Genomic DNA, 17,609 nt, shown 5'->3' with positions numbered 1-17,609 from the left:
CTTCCTTGAGAACAGTTGATCCCAGAAATTTACAATTTTCATTATTAAAATAAAGTGCTTTTCTTGTAATCACTGTGGTCTCATTGTTCAAATGCAATTCCTTCATATAGAACAGACATTTTCTCTTGTGCTGTCAGGCTCTTACATTACATTTATCCTCAATGGAGCACAAGATGTAGCTTTTTTTCTCTGTTTGTTTTTAACCATTTGATGTGAGGTTGGAGTTCCCCACCTCCATAGCCAAATAGTTAAAAGACAATATTTCATTCACAAAAATCTGATTCTAAGCAGTATGTACAATTTCAGAGCCTTGTTAAAATTTCCACATGGGAGAAAAGTGCATTATTCCCTTCAGCTTGTACAGTCCTTCCATATATTACAAAATTAACTGCTATAAGCCTGTTCTAAGATGTAGCAGCATTTGCAAACATGACACATACAAACCTTATCTCTAAAAATAAATACTACTGCAGTATAACCAAAAACAAAGGGAAAAAAAAAGAATATTCAGAGTTAAACACCTGGAGAAAAAGCTAATTCACAAACTCAAAATAAAAACGAGTAAGGCAAACACCTGTTTACCTTGGTGCACACATTTTGGTGAAAAGCAATACCATTATGCCTGTCTACATTCTTCAGCCATCAGAGGTGATGCATATCATGAAAGAGAAAAGCATGAGAAAGATGTTATCTGGTGCAAATTATAAGACCCCTTGAACAACTTCAACTGCTGCTTTTATGCCTTCATTTCTTGCATGTATAATGTTCGATTCTCCATGATTGCACATGAACCTGGAAGTTCTAAGTGGCAGGCTGGGTGAGCCCAGCCCTTCTGCTTCTTCTGTAGTATCCAACAGTAATTAAAAAATAATATATATATATATATTTATATATATCAACAGTTTAAGTCCTTCTCTCAAACATTTCCCAAACAAATTCCCGCCAGATGTTAATGACAGAGACCTGCTTCAAGTAATGATATGCCTAACAAAAACCTTGCATATGTACATCACCACCCCTACCATTCCTCATTCTAACCAGCACAAACAGATGGAAGAAGATGCTATAGACTAGTCTCTGTTTAGACTAATTACAATTTTGATTCATCTTCTGGAAGAAGATAAGCTGGACCAACATGTTTTTTGTTTAGCCTCCACTGTGAGGAAAAATAGATGACTACTTGTGCACAAGGTGTACAATGCTGAAGTCAAGTCATCTACCTTCAAAGAAACTGTTAGTAACTTCTTGACGTTGCTATTACACTGAGACTGTGGGCAGCAGCAACAGCAGGAGAGCGTAGTAGAGAAAATCTCATACGTCATGCAAAACCAAAACGGATTTTAGGTAGGTTTGGGAAAGAAACTTGTTCAATTTGGAATGGTCTCTGAAAGTGCCCCTGCTATCGTAAATAGTATCTAGTACTGGTGGTGATGTTCAGGAATCATTTTCAGTGATAAACCTAAGATGACAGTGAAGCAGCAGAACAAAAAAAGTTATTCTCGTCCACTTGCAGAGTAGGAAAACTGGGGGAAATGCGGCCGCCTCTCATTGTCCATGCAGTCCATACCATCCTCGTCATCTGTGTCAAGGGAGAAGTTCAAAACATCATTATATTTGCAACGAAATGTTATTATCACCTGATATGCAGAACATCTTTCAGGGTTCAAAGCTGAAGTTAAAGGCTCAAGTTACAGTAAGACTTTAGTCACGTAAGTTCATGCTCATACAGCGAGATGATGCTCACTGAAAGGACATCACCATTTATTTCAGACTGGGTTGACTGGTTGGTTTGGTTTATTATGACTATCACCTGAGAACTTAAATCATTACTACCTGTTCTAGGCTAATCAAAACATGCCAGCACATGTGGTCTCTGCCAGCACAGAAACCAACTGCTGATGGAAGCAGCCACTTTCCATCGTTTTTTGAGCTAAGCTCACGAAATTAGAATCTTAATGTAGATATATTTAAATATTCCTCCATTTCAAAGGGAGTTAAAAGGAAAAACAGCTACAAAATGAACATTTCATGGAGGTTCTATGTGTTTCAGTTCTTGGATATTATTTTTTAGTAAACTATTTATTTTTACAGTATTTACTGGGATCAGAGGAAACATGAACTAAGCCAAATTCATAAATATTTTTATTTACATAATTCCTGCAGTGCCAATGGAAACCAGGCACCAGATGTTGCCTAACTCTGAGAATTTGGATCTACATTCTGACATGGATTTGTTAACAGTGCTTATTCTTAAAGACTCCTATTGAGGCTGTTATTCTAACGATGTATTTATATGCAGCCTTTCAGAATTACGTGTCTTTCATATATTCTACACATAAAAACTAATCAATGCAGGTTTGAACAATTGTTATGGGTAGGCTGCTTGAATTCCACAGTGCCTCTCAGTTTTGTAACTTTTAATGTGATCTCTCTTTTACACTGTCAGTTTAAACCAGGTTAATGTACAGTCTGTTTGTTTTGCTATCAGACTGAATATTGTAGCTACAAGATGGAGATTAAATAAAAATAAAGATCTAGAAAAGATCTTTATTTCAGCAGTAACTTTCTGATACAGTTCCCAACCCTTCTTCTCTAAAACACATTCTAACCCCCTTTTGCATAGTCACATCAGACAGAGGTGACACTGGATTGCAGATAATACAACTACTTGTGGATTTTAAAAGAAAAATAACTAAAAATAACTTCAGAACAACAGAAAAAGGAAAACCCCATGTGGTCCTTGAACCACTGCGTTCACTAAAAACTGCAGCAGTTTTCCAGATCTACCTGGCAGAGAGAAAATTCACCTCTGTGCTGCTGGCAATGCTGCTCGCTGCCAGCCCAGGGGAGGCAGCTCTGCCAGCTCCTGGGGACCACCTCCCACATGAGCCACACAGCAGATGATCTCTGCACTGCTGCTCATCATTGCCCCCCACTTCATTTTTCTGAGGACTGGGGTGGGGCTGCAGCCCATGCTGTGTTTGATGCTGCAGCAGGCAGAGCCTTACCAGAAGGCAGATACTCCAGGTAGGTAGGTCATTTCCCTGCACTGGCACTGATCACTTGCCCTGAATTCAGTAAATTTAAAGCTGAAGCCCTGGAGGCATACACATATGTTATACTGCTTCACCCTCTGATGGATCAATAGCCATTTGCATCACATAAGTGGAGTTCCAAGAGATAGGACTTTGTGACATCGAATCAATAGACTTCAAGTTAATCCAAATTTAAGTAAATTTTTTTCAAGTTACAAATATGAACAAATTCTTATTGAGATATATGGCAAAAGAAAGGGCTATATTTTTTTTTCACAGCAGGAAAATTTAAAACCACTTGATGATGAACTTTGAGAAACCTGGTCTAGTGGGAGGTGTCCCTGCCCATGGCAGGGGGGTTGGAACTAGATGACCTTTAGGGTTCCTTCCAAGCCAAACCACTCTACGTTTCTATGACTGTGTTCAAACACTAAGAATGCAACTTCAGAAAATACTGTAGATCTATATACAAACAGAAAACTGCAGCTAACCTGGGAATCCTAAAACACCAAAAAATGAGCTAGACTATGAAAGGGTAAGCAAGCATAATTACAGCCTTTATTGTCCACTTCTGTGATCCTCCTTTCTCAACCTCTAATTAAAGACAAAATTAAACAAATATCCCACTTAGACAGAAAATTCACTCAAGAACTCAGCAGCAAGATTTTAACTGCTCCTGCTTGCTAAGTAACTCCGTTAAGCTCTGGCTTGGCTGATCAGACCATGATTCAGAAGATGACAAAAATACAAACTGTAGTGAAATTACATTCACTCCTACAAAGACACTCTCGGCAAGGCCCAGTGCAGTGGTTACATCTAAATTAACAGCTTCTTTAAGAGCTCTGCACAGGACTTGATAGGAAATACCATTTTCAATGAATTGGCATTTACTTGTCTCTGACAGCTCGCTCTTTCTTTTTTTTTCCTTTTGGTCTTCAAAGTATTTTAGAATGTGCCTAACTCACTAAAGCTGCACAGCCCACCAAAGCTGCTAGCAGTGTCCCCATGCTTAAAGCAGGGCTCATGTTCCAAGGACTCTGCTGAACTGGGACCTTGACTGCCAACCCATAAACACTTGAATCTCAAAAATTCCATACCAAAAATGTCCCATAAACTCAACCCAGAGTGATCTAATATTCTAAGTTTTGTAATTACTTCTTCTTAAAAAGAACACTCATTGGGAGTTACTCTTACACACTTTGTATGAAGATTTTCATTAGAAACACTGAGAATAGCTTTTCCATTCAAACAGAAAAAAACCTCACACAGTGCTTTATTATAAACATCATTAAGTCATGCTTATGCATCATTTCTGACTTACATTTTTCAGGCGGCGTTATTGTAATAGTCTGAGCTGTAAATTCTTCATCAAAATACCTGGTGTCTGTCTCCGATGTTACTTGAGGTTTAAAAGGAGGTACAAGCTGAAAGGGACCAAGAGAAAAAATGAAATTACTATACCACAAACCAGACAAATTACTACCAGGAAAACAAGTGAGTTATTTTCCTTACACACCAGAATAAACGAGTAGGTCCATGGAGAGGCAGCTGAGTCTCTTAACTTCTAGCAAGAGACAGAAGCCACTAGAGTCAATCCCAAAAATATCGGTTCGGAATTCAGTAAATAGCACAACACAGCTAAATTCCAAGTATCACTCTCACATGACTTGCAGATAAATTGAGCTTCATAAAGATAATTACCTAGAAACTGTTCAGGCCAATCTAATTACCCACATAGATGTCAGGCAAAGGCACCTCTAGGTACTTCACCACAACTGGGTGGTATAAACAGCTACGGAAAAAAAGATTACACAGAGAGCATAATAAGCATGATACTTCTTTTTCCCCCCAGTGTTAAAGATTACAGCTGAACGTAGCTTTATAAGAAATTATGTGATGTGAAAATAAATTTTACATTTGAAAAAAAGGTTAGTTCATGCTGAAGTGAGTTGCTGGATCTAATCCTGCCTTCCATTGTCACAGTACAGTGCAATATTTCCCAACAGCAAATCACTAGTATCTACTCAGCCCACAGGGAGGACTTCCTTGTTCCTCTTTAGAACCACTCTTACTATCCACTTTCTCCACCAGAAGAACTGCTTATAGGACAAAGATTTTAGCTGGAAGGCATATTCAGTATGGAACATCACATTGCATGGTGCCAGTCCAAAAATGATACAGCAGTTTAGTATGTATGATATTGCAAATATGAGTAGGGATGTGTGTGTGACAATATTTTGGTTTGTACCTTGGAGCCCTTTGGTGTTATATCCGCATATGCAATTTAAAACACACACCCCAAGGACAGTGTATTGATTTCCCTTTCTATATACCAGGCTACATTATGGCTCACTGATATTATCAGAGTTTTAGTGTGGTTTTCAAAAGTTTCATGCCATCTCTCTCCTCAACTCCAGAACACTAACACCAAACAATTACTTTGCACATTTGCCCCACAGCAAAGGAAGTGGAACTGCTGTTCAACCCTCTCCCCTCTCCAAGTTCAATGCATACTAAGAGATCTATTTTATCTGATCCAAACATTCAGTAACAGTCCAAGCAATTATTAAGCAAAATGTAATCTATTACATTCATATACTTAGTACAATAAATCTGATTCATACTTTAACAAAACTAAATATGGTTTTCCCTTACATCTTCCTGAATGGAACGCATACAACAGCAGAGAGGTATTTGAAGTAAATGTTTGGGGCATTGTAGGATAAATGCTTAAGGAGCTAACTCAAGAAGAATCTTTCAGTGATTGCATGTGGCTCTCCACAATAGCTTATGCTGGTGTTTATTCAAACTGTACCCTCACATACACTAGCCATCCCCTACAGCCACAAAAGGGGAAACAATAGCTAAGATTAAGATGCACAGACACAACAGAGCACAGCAGGAAGGCTTCTCAATGTTTTCCACACACTTTGCCTCCTTTCCTCACAGCATCACCTCCACCAGCACAGCTGTGACAACAGTCAGAACTGGGGATTGCTCTTTTCCATCTGCTCTACTCCACCTACACCAAATCAACTGGGCCTAAAGTCTTGTGGACATCCCACTCCAAATGGGACTGATCTTAGAGCAAAGGCACACCTCCCCTTCCCCAAGTAAATTCTTCCTCTGACCTTCATGCACTTGTTGGGATACTCGCAAGACACTCCCAGTTCTAATGGAAGGACCTCTAAACCAATTCTTGTTAAGGAATCAGCATGCAGAGCTTGGGCATCACCTCCAGAAGGTAATGAGAGAAACACTGTTAAGAAATCCTTCCCTAACAACCTTTCAGATAAAGCAGAAGCACAGAGTATGCAACAAGTGATGAGCACAAGCATCTGCAGAGGGACATGGTCCTTCAACACCACATTCAGAAGAGTGGGGACAGAACCATTTGACTCAGATTTTGTAAGCCATGTCACCAACACACCATGCTACAGAAACCTGGCAATCATCTTTCTGGACAGGTGTCACTTTTGTTCATTAATTGTCATTTAAAAATGCAAAGTAAAATGTTCACAAATTTAGCTGTAACAAAACCATTAAGAATGAAAAATAAGCTGCAACGGCTGCAGAAATAAACACTCAGATTGACACAGAGCCTGAATAAGAACTCCAGAAGCTTCTCCATACATCCCAAGAGAGACTGAAGCTGAGGTTTAATGATAAAGACCAAAACACCCAACATCAACTGCCACTCTGATGATCACAACACAAAGATGCTACTCTACGGGCAGCATTTCATGTTTGGTGCCACAAGGAAATAGTATCTAGGTGCTACCACCACAGCTATTTCCCACTTCTGACCTGAGAATTCAGAAGCCCACGAGTGATGTGAGCACCAGAAGGCACACCCAATAACCTGTATCCAAAAGGAGTAAGACTGGCTTTTGTTAGGCACAGTCCTTGTCAGTCTGCAAGAGAATTGCACAGCTCAGTCCTGGCTGCCAAGCTTTAGTACAGGAGAATTTTCCTCCTCTAGTGGCTTGTGCAAATTCAGGAACACACTCCAACCAGACAGGGAAACACACCTCCTGACAATTTACTCTAAGGACCAGAAATACAGATTTTCTGAGTTTATGCATTACACACACACATATGCACAGATATGTATGTGTCTGTACAAATAAAGAAATAAAAGTCTAAACTCAGTGTGAGTTAAGTGACTTTAAGAGTTGATGTTCAAGACAAAAATCCAATTTCATATCCATCTGTCAAGCTGAATCTGCCCTGGCCATTTCCAAGGCTTGATGTTAGAAATGACAGCAGAAGCAATATCAAATTCTTAAGTGTCTTCATTATCTCCAGTGAATGGCATTTCCATTTGGCACCCATTGAGAGCAGTGTGTGAGAAACACCATGGTTTTTCCACAGTTCAAGTCCTGGGGAAGTTGCCACCCATCTCTCAGGGGATGGAAAGGGGTAGGTACAGTACCTGACTGCTACAGGTACACTGAGATGAACAGACAGGCTTGATCCTACACCTTTAGTCTTCTCACACTTGCTGAACAACTACACAAATACTTCTGTATGAGAGAAAATATGTAACACTATTTGCTCAAACATAATTTACCAGGAATCATTTGTCTTTGTGTCGTATAGGAAGTGGCTGAAGCTACATCAAAGTAAGTGTGGTGCACTCGATCTGCCAAATGAAAAAATATGATGCTTAAGAACATCAATCTGATCTTACTCCTCTTTTTAATTTAAAGGGAATTTGCCTTCCAATGAACTGAAAATTAACACTACTATAAGGATCCTATCCACCAACAGACTGCAGCTGAACTGTGCTGAACTGAAGGGAGAAATACCTGTCCATCCCCCTCACACTAGAGATTCCACTGAGGGGAAGAGAGTAATTTGAGTTGAGCTTCAGCCAGTCAGTAAGCATTTCTGTAGGGACAGGTTCAGTCCCAGCCCCAGCCCTGAAGCAGGCAGCCTGCTGCCCAGCTAGGAGCTGGAAATACCCTGTGGACCCTGCATGTGCTGGTCCTAGGCAGAGGGAGGGGGAAGAGCTCGGATTTCAGCAGTGGAAGGACACACAACACAAATCCACAGGAAAATAGGCTTCAGCAGGGAGGTTTACCCATGGATAAACCATTTTTCAAGTGATACAATGCTGTTACCATGGGCAGAAAGAAACCACAACCCTCAAGACAACAATTTGAGAATCAGACACACGCATATTTTCTTCCCTGTAAATTCAAGCAGCTGGGGGAAGGGTGGTGGCAATCAACCACTAGGTCTGCCCACATAGTTTAACTTACCAGTGGAAGCACAATGAAAAGATCAGACTGGTTAGCACTTTTCTGATCTTTTTACTACTTCACATGGCAACAACACAAAAGCAACTAACAAGGGTCATTTCTACAGATTTTGTTGCAGTGAACATAATTGTACAAAAACAGTCAAAAATTACTCAAATAGCAATGGCCTAAAACCAAATGTTGGCATTTTCCTATTTCCCTCCCGCCCTCTCCCTTCAAAATCTGATACACAGAAGTACTTAAAGCTGCATTTAAGACCAGACTTTTACTGTAGATTTTGCCAGGCCTGAACCCAGGGCTCTTGTAACAAGATTCCATCATCTGCTGGTTTTGTGGATTGAGTAAAGCCATGATAGTCACAGCTGAAGGGTAAGGAACAGCTTCTTGCAGCTGTCAGACTTCATGCTGAAAGTCACTGCCTCCACACTGAGTCATCAGGTGCCTCCTCAAGCATCTCACCTGCACCAAAGTCAGGCACCCCAGCTATAACCACTACTGCCACTGGCCCCCACTTCCCTCCCAGTACTAGCAAATTAATTTGTTAATTTTGTTAATTTGTTAGTACTCCCTAATTTGCTTCAGGAACAATCAGAGGGAAATCAGAACAAGATATATACATCTCTGCCCAAATTTCCATATGGTTTCTTTCTTCTTGCATCTTACATGCAGGAGGAAACTCAGGCCTTGCTAGAAGGTCTGGACCACTTTGGCCAGGAGGCTACCCAAGTGCTTCCATCCTGAAGACATATCCAAATTCCTACATGCTCATGTGGGTTTTGTCCAGTGAAAGACATTAAACAGAACATCTGACAACTTAAGGATATTTCTACATCCCAAATAAAATGTGCCAAAACAATTCTTAAATGAGAAACAGAGAAATTTCAAAAAGCTTCCTGATTCCAGCTAAATTTAAAGCAAATATTTTATTTAGAAGTATATGGGCTTTTGAAGTCCTCACAGTTTGCCAAACTATTCAATTTCTCATACTCAGGCACAGAGATAAAAAGTCATCAGGGCTGAGATGATCACAGGAAGAACCTGGCACAGGCTGCTCTCTTTCATATGCCCTCATGGTTTTTCTGCCAAAAATAAACACATCAGATCACAAATGCTAACTACTATACATTTTTCATTTAAAGGCAACGACCTTCTCCACTCCAATGTGCCATACAATATTTTTTTATCATTGTGTAGTACCAAATTAGGTTAACTAGTTAGTAATGTCAGAAAGCTAGGAATTCCATTCGACCATTTGGATTCATTTAACCAGAGCTACTGTCTGTCCCACGAAACACACAAAATAGTTTACGGGTACATAATTCTGTCTCTAACCACACCAGTAAAGTGGTAACCTGCTAAGTACAGAGATGCACATAATCTCCAGTAAAAGTGATAAAATTAGAGGCATGGGAGCACAGTGTGCACATGTACAAAGCTATCCCCCAGCAACTACTTGGAATACACATGATTTTTTGGTTTTCATTACTCTGAAAGTGAACTTCTGTTCTCTCACTGCCAACAGAAACAGACTCCTGAAATGCAGCCTGAAAATTAGTGTCATGGTGCATAAAACTCAAGCAAAATTACTGAGAAATATTTTTACTATGTAAATAATTATATCAACTATCAATTTCATCAAGTGACCCTACAGTTGAAGACAACACTACTAACAATAAAGAGCAACAGAAGCAAGCATAGAATAAACCTATCCGAAAACAAATCTGTTTGATGCACATTCCTCCTCAATTATTTTAGAATACCAAAACACCTCAAAAATATTCATATAAGCATTCTAATAAGCATACTCAGTGAAAGTTCATTAACCTTACATATAACTGCATACTTCTGAACTGAAAACTTTGCAACTGGATATTTTAATCAGCCAGACAAATGGCTCTGTAAGGAATGGATAGAAACAGAACTATTTCTTAATTAAACAGAAAAACATACTGTCAGACATTCTTTTCATGAGTAATTTTTCCATAAAGAACACACTGTGTGCCAATACTGCACAAAAGCAATTCCTGTGATCCTTGAAGTGAAATGTTCAACTGAGGAAATTCAGTCGATTTTTTACTGGCAAATTTAGTTCCTCAAAGCAACAGTGGCCAGAGTAAACAAAGAGTGACTACAATTTCTCCAGTTACAATACTCCAATAAGCCACAGCCACCTCCATTAGCATAAAAGCAAAGTGCCAGAATTTATATATTTATAGATAATTTATACATTTATATTATTTTTTTATATCCGCAAAGTGCCTCCTTCTATTTTAATAGCTCAGAAAAAGATCTTGACTGAAAGACATTTGCCATGTTCACTTGGAAAGCACATGCAATTAAGAGTATCTATATATTCTTAACTAAATACGATATTGAACACAGTGTAGAATTGAAAGCTCTGCTTCTAATCTAAGGTAATTAAGAAATCTTTTCCAAGAGAGCAAGAATAATGTAACAACTATTTTTTTTTCTCACCCACTCCTAGCACATTGCGATCCAATTGATTTTAGTGGGTTTTTTTAAACTCTGGAAAGGTCCTCAACTTGTATTTTTAGATTTTATCCTCACAGTGCTCCTTTACAATGGCCTTACACAACCAAGCAGTGGTTCAGCTCAGACAGTAACCTGATTAATGTACTTGCTCTGATTATTTATTGTAGATTTTCTTGAAACCTTGTGATACTGCCAGGGAAAAATCACACTTGTATCAAGTAACTTCAGAGTACCATATTTTGCATCATCATATACAGGCTTTTATTTCAATTCCGGTATTTGTCAGAGAAGTACCACACCAACAACCACACATTTTTAAAATTCCAGTTCAACAACAACTGAAAAAACAGTTTGTATCATTGGCATTGTAGCATAAACATATTCTGCTCAGTCGTATGTCTTCCATTTTCCTTTTATTTGAACAAAGCAGAAAAAGGAGAAAAAAAATCTTTTAAAACTACGCAGCTCAACTGGCAGATTAACAATGTAAAACAGTTGGAGAAAAAAGACAAGTCTTTATCAAAATAGAAGGGGTTTATAGCAACAAGTAAATTCTTACAGAAGTACTGAGATAAAATCAGTTTCTGTATATAAAACAACTTAAGTTGAATTGAGTTTCACTATCAAGTAAGATAAATTCGTTTTCTAAAATCATCCCCAAAGTGTTTATCATTACAGGCACAGGACTGGGTTTAGAGAAAACTGTTCCAGTTGAATTCCCAGCACTTCCTTTCTCCACAAGCTGTTTTGGCTCAGTGTTTTAATGCTATTTTGATTTTCTTAGATACCTTTTTAAAAATAAGTTTGCAAAAGGCAAACTCATACACAAACAATCAGAAAGTAGATTTTTGCTATGAGTCTCTTCCAATCACTCAATTTCCCTTTTTCATAAAACAACTTTTAAATCAAGAAATCATAAATTAAAAGACAATTCAGGATAAACTTAGATTACATCCTTCACATTATCACGAGTTATACACCTGCTTTTCTCTTGAAAGCTCAGGAAGAAAAAAGGAAAGGACACAATTTGGACATTTATACCAAAAAGAAAAAACTTGCTGAGTTTAGATTGGTTTGCAAAGTTTACTTTTGGTGAACTGACAAATCATTCTTACTGAAAACCTAAAGATTAAGTAAGCACACCTTGTTCAGAATAATAATTTATTTCCATTAACACAAAAAAGTTGCAAAGAAAAAATTACTAACAACAGAGAACAGCAGTCCTATGGCTATTAGTTGGTACCACCAACCCAGATTATTCAATGTCACATAAACACATACCTTTTTATCATATACATCTTGCCAGTTTACTCCAGCGAAGAAACTATGACGCATGATTTCTTTTGCATCATCTGGGCCTCCACCAAGTCTAAAGAGAGTGGGGAAAAAAATCCACATATTAAACAGTAAGTTATTGCTATGGTTGGTGAACTGTACATTTGGTTTTGACTATCTGGGAACAATTCTCACCCATTTAATATCTAATCTTCATCTGTTTAATATGAATTCTGGTGATCTCGAGAGAAAACATGATAGCAGAAGTATCTATGCAATGGTCTATTCTATTTGATTGTTCCAGCAGTGCTCATTACTGTCCATGATGAGCTTCTTTAGTAATTCATTAATTTTAAAAACATACTTAAGTTTAGTTTGCTTGAACAGACCAACTAATGCTCTGGCACTATTAAAAAACCCAAACCAGCCCAATAATGCTGACATAAAATTTTGCCAAGGAGGTGCCAGGCACTGAATCAGTAATAACTCACACATCATTTTTATACAGTGTTCACTGCTGTTGCATCTGGGTGCTGTAACAATTAACCAATTACCATAAAATAGTCTCAATCTGAGCCAATTAGTATAAATTAATAAATTGTAGGCCTGCTGAGAAGGTTATTTAAAGGCCATTGTAAATAACCACACTATTCACTGTGGCCTATAGCTTGCCAAAGCCAGACTCTGTCTGGTGAATCATGTTAGGAAGTGAATTTCACCTACTTTGGATGTACTTGCCCAAGGTGGTATGAGCTCAGAGAGGTCACTGTTGCCAAAAGAGGAGGGTCAACCCCTGCCTATACCTTTCCCCTCACACTTGCATCTATAGCATCATTCCTACTGATGACTGTGAGCTGAGTCAGCTAGCTGACCTGGAAGAAAACTAACACTGTAATGAGAAAATGAGAGAGAACTGGCCAGTTTTTGTTGCATTAGCAAGTCCAATTTGACCCAATAGTGGACTCCCTTGAGCTGCTGCTGTTGGTGGGGAAAGAACCACACATCCATTGATGGGAACCCTTTTCACAGAATCACAGAACTGATTAGGTTGGAAAGGACCACAGTGGGTCATCTGATCCAACCTCCCTGCTCAAGCAGGGCCACCCTAGAGCACACGGCACAGGATTGCATCAGACGGTTCTTGAATATCTCCAGTGAGGGAGAATCTATGACCTGAGTAACCTGTTCCAGTGCTCAGTCACTCCCATAGTAAAGAAGTTCTTCCTTGTATTCAGGTGGAACTTCCTGTGCATCAGTTTCTACCTGTTACCTTTTATTTTATTGGTTTGCACCACTAAGAAGAGCCTGGGTCCATCCTCTTGGCACCCTCCCTTCAGATACTTGTATACATTAACAAAGTCTCCTCTTAGCCGTCTCTTCTCAAGGCTGAACAGGCCCAACTCCCTCAGCTTTTCCTCATAAGTGAGGTGCTCCAGTCTCCTAACCAGGTTTGTTGCCCTCCACTGGACCCCTCCATGTCCCTGTAGTACTGAGGATCCCAGAACTGGAAACAATATTCCAGGTGTGGCCTCATAAGGACTGAGCAGAGGAGCAGGATCACCTCCCTTGACCTGCTGGCAACACTTCGTAATGCACCCCAGGATTCCATTGGCCTCCTTGGCCACAAGGGCACACTGCTGGCTCATGGACAGCCTGTTGTCCACCAGGACCCTCAGGTCCTTCTCCACAGAGCTCCCATCCAGCCAAGTCAGTACCCAATCTGTACTGGTTGCAGGACCCTGCACATGCCCTTACTGAATTTTCAACAGCGCGTGAGCTTTCAGGGCTGCTCAGCTCACGTCTAACTTCTCCCTGAGACTGGCTATCCTACTGCCCTAACAGGAGAAAGCTGCAGCAGCAAAAAAAAAGCTAATCTTAACTGAGCAAGCATCCTATGTGTGTTAAATATTGACAAGAAGAGTGACACAAAGTTAATGTTTCATTAAAAGGAACTGCTAAAGATATAAAGACAAATTTTAAAAGCAACCATTTAAGTAAGATAAATTCCTCTCTAAAGCACTTATTCTAAGGAGGAATAATTTCCACAACCAAGAAAAAAACTCTGTATTGGTATTACCCTGCTGTCAAATTACAAAAATATTCTGGACTACTACATCAGTCTTGCAATAACTGAGTGTAAAGTTATTCTAATTTCCAAGCTGCATTCCCTCTTGCTTCTCAATTACTCGTTGTAAAATTCTCCATGTCTCAGCAAAGCACGGCAGTTAGCCTGCGGTCTCCAGGCTTCTCTCAGTATCTTCCCTTCTAGCTGCTCATAACAAAGCTGAGTTGCTGTTACTGTCTGTGCTCCCACTCTTTTTAGCAATAGCTAGTACAAGAACTTGAATATAAATTAGCTTGTAAATATAAGCCTGTAATAAATACTACTGTCTGCAAAGATTAATTACAAGGAAGCATCTTTTCAATTGTAAAGGTTAATATATTTGATGGGTCAGGTTGTTTGGAGGTTAAAATGCATTAGGAGTTGCTACAGGAACAAAGTTTTACTCTATTCTCCATGTATTTGGCTGGTTGGCCACAGTTTGCTTTTACTGCATACAATAAATTCAGTTAGAGCAGACAGGCTGACCATTTCTGTTGTCCTGGCTGTTGCACTTGGCTGCATTCAGGCATATCCCTTGGAGAGACATGAAAATCAGTCCTGCCCTGAGTGCCTGCTACTGAAAATCTCTTGAGAACAACCAGAGGATGAAGGAGGACTAGAAGAGAGACAGTCAGAGAGTGTCTGCAGCCCTAAAACATGCCAAGAGACTTGCAAGAATGACAGAGATATTGAGGGGAAAAAAGGTACCTACAGACAAATCCCACTGACTTCCAAAGACACAAATTTATTTTGGAATCATGAGGACTGGACACTGCCGGTCCAGTGCAGGAGCCACTGGAAAATGGGTCTCCCAGGCACAATCCCAGAGACTCATCAAAAGAGGGCACAGACAGCATCTGGTTGATACTAGCTTTCGAACCACTGTATTTAAATTTCACTCATAAGTTCTATTCTTTAACAAGTTACTAGTTTACATGGTCTAATATGTGATTTATTTATGTGCACTAATAAAATATAGCTGTGGCTGTCTATACATGTCTCCTGCCATGATCACCAAGAACAAGTACTGTAGTCCCCATGAGACGCTACAGTCAGCTCGGGGTTAAGTCATACTCACATTTTTAACCAGAAGAGGCCCCTGGGTTTGCTGTGAATGCTTAAAAATGTTTCTCTTCCATGTGATTTCCCCCCCTTTTGGTTGCTAAATTAATTTTATATATTGTTGCTGCATTGACAAAGTGGAAATCTGAGACAGTATGGCTGTGCATGGCCCTTTCCTGTGACAGATAGGTACTTCAGCCAGGAAGACCAGGCACCACTGGCCTATTTTTTCATTACCCAGTAGAATTAGAGCATTTATTATGCCTGTGTATCCAATTAATTTCACTTACCGCTTATTTGGATCCTTTATCAGTAGGCCTGATAGTAATGATTTTGCATCTGCAGACAGAGTTCGAGGAAATTTTATATCCTCCATTAGTATCAGTTCGAATAGTTTCTCATGATCTTGGTTGTAGAACGGTAGTCTTCCACACATCATTTCATACATGACAACTCCTAATCCCCACCAGTCCACTGCACGACCATAGTCATTATCTTCTAACACCTGAGACAGAAACCAAAAGCAGCTGTAAGACAGAGTATTTCACACACAATTGTTTCAGCCTGTTTGATGCATCTCTATATGAATGGGGTTCTGTGACTTTATTTTCTCAGTGTACTACAAGTACTTCCAGAACCTGACTTTGTATTTTCAACTGCAGCACTGACCCACACACCTGAGCTAACTGAAATTCCAGGCGTACCAGAGACTGCCCTGCTAAATCAAAATAGAAGATTGAGAATGACCTGCTCATATGACTGCATTCTCCCCTTTCCTAGATCCTCTGCAGACCCATTTACAGCATACACAGCTTTAGGAAGAGACACTACCTATGGGTACCACACAGGTACTAACCAATGCCGCAGCTAGAAATGGTGCAGCATCTTCTTGCTCAGTCACTTCTCTCTCTCACCCTACCTAAAGTCTTCAATTTAGAACCACCTTAATCTTATTAAGACAAGTTTAGTTCCTTTATGATGCTTGTTTATAACCTCAGTATAGTCCTCAATGTGTTTCTCCTGACAGTTTCATTACATTCCATGAAAGAGTCCAAACAGCTGAACTGTGCCAATGCAAAGAAATATGACAATGTTTATATGATACTCTGTTTACTATGATACTATGCTTACAGGATATTATATAATCATAGAAATGTGGTAAAATTTATATAATTTGTTAGCATAATGCCTCCAGTGTTGTGCACCTAAAAACAACCTATTCCACAGCCCTTCTTCCAGCAGCCCCAGAGAACTGGAATAAGGAATCTAAACAGTGTGCCTTGACCTTAATACACCTTCCTATTAAACTGCAGAAGTGGAGACAACATAAGAGCAGCATACACCCAGAACAAAACCATAGGTAGTAAGGAAAATGAAGGCTGCTGAATACATAATTCCGATTTCTGTAAATTTCCAGCAGATCATATTCTTTCATTCAAAAAAGATGCAACGATTAGAAGTTTATGTTAGAACAGAAGACACTACAACTCTGTGAGTCAAATTGCCAATATATGCTGCAGAAAGTTCTATTAAAAACCTTAAAACAAGAAATTAGACTTAAATAAACATAAAGGAAATGCAACTACTGGAGCTGAGGTATATTTATAAAGGATTAACAAATTCTTTATAAGTAATTGTTTCTGTATCACTGAAAGGCAGATTCTGAGAGGCAGCACATATGACTGATTTTTTAAAAAAACACCACAACAGCACATGAATCCACAGAAAACACAAAATACTTTTTACAACTCAGACACATCCAATCACCACCACAAAGAACTCACCCAGATTCAAACTGTAAGCAGACACAGAGGAACTGTCATTTAGATATACAGTAGAGAAAATCTGGTGATATGCAGTAAAGCCATCGGCTTTAACAAATAAGGCAACCTCTAAAACATCAGAACTAACCTTTATCCATGAGTACATTAACCTGTGATTGATTAGAATGCATAATAATTTCCTCTGAAGAGGACAGTCTTCACCCACCTGGGGACACTAAGTGGCTGTGGCCATATCACAGGACCCATGCACTACCCCAGCCAGCCCTAATGAGGGGTGTTAAGCTCATTTATCTGCCTCTCCTTTCTCTCCCCCAGTAAATCCAAGCCTGCTCTGAGGTATCTAGTACATTCTATTAGCAGAAACAACATGCAGACTGATCCAGTATGGCAATTTTGGAAATCCCACAATAAGTAATGCATTCATATTCCTGATTTTCACTGTCCTGAAGGATTAGCAGGAGAAGCATGATGGAAAGAAGTGTATTGAAAATCCCTCTTGTGTATATAAGATTAAAAAATCATAAATATTAACACATTAACACATACCATTTACAACTGTGCCAAAACAAACAGACTCGTTACATCATTG

The 17,609-nt window shown here is 39.3% G+C and overlaps 1 protein-coding gene across 2 annotated transcripts in view; it reads right to left on the bottom strand.

Annotated features, from left to right (window-relative positions):
• Positions 1-1,338: 1,338 nt before the first annotated feature.
• The window catches only part of LOC103801923 (RAC-gamma serine/threonine-protein kinase), a 131,015-nt gene continuing 114,744 nt past the window's right edge, over positions 1,339-17,609 (bottom strand). Inside the window, exons 10-13 of one of the 2 annotated variants that reach the window (XM_009074360.1) lie at positions 15,527-15,741; positions 12,077-12,164; positions 4,357-4,459; positions 1,339-1,579 (exon numbers count right to left, since the gene is read on the bottom strand). In XM_009074360.1, the coding sequence (XP_009072608.1) occupies positions 1,494-1,579; positions 4,357-4,459; positions 12,077-12,164; positions 15,527-15,741 (492 nt within the window). In that variant the 3' untranslated portion in view covers positions 1,339-1,493. The remainder of the gene's footprint in view (positions 1,580-4,356; positions 4,460-12,076; positions 12,165-15,526; positions 15,742-17,609) is intronic. The other variant, XM_009074361.1, reaches the window with a different exon arrangement.

Source organism: Acanthisitta chloris, unplaced genomic scaffold, assembly GCF_000695815.1.
Source record: "Acanthisitta chloris isolate BGI_N310 unplaced genomic scaffold, ASM69581v1 scaffold8265, whole genome shotgun sequence".
Classification (NCBI taxonomy): domain Eukaryota; kingdom Metazoa; phylum Chordata; class Aves; order Passeriformes; family Acanthisittidae; genus Acanthisitta; species Acanthisitta chloris.
This window is presented reverse-complemented; position numbering and strand designations above follow the sequence as displayed.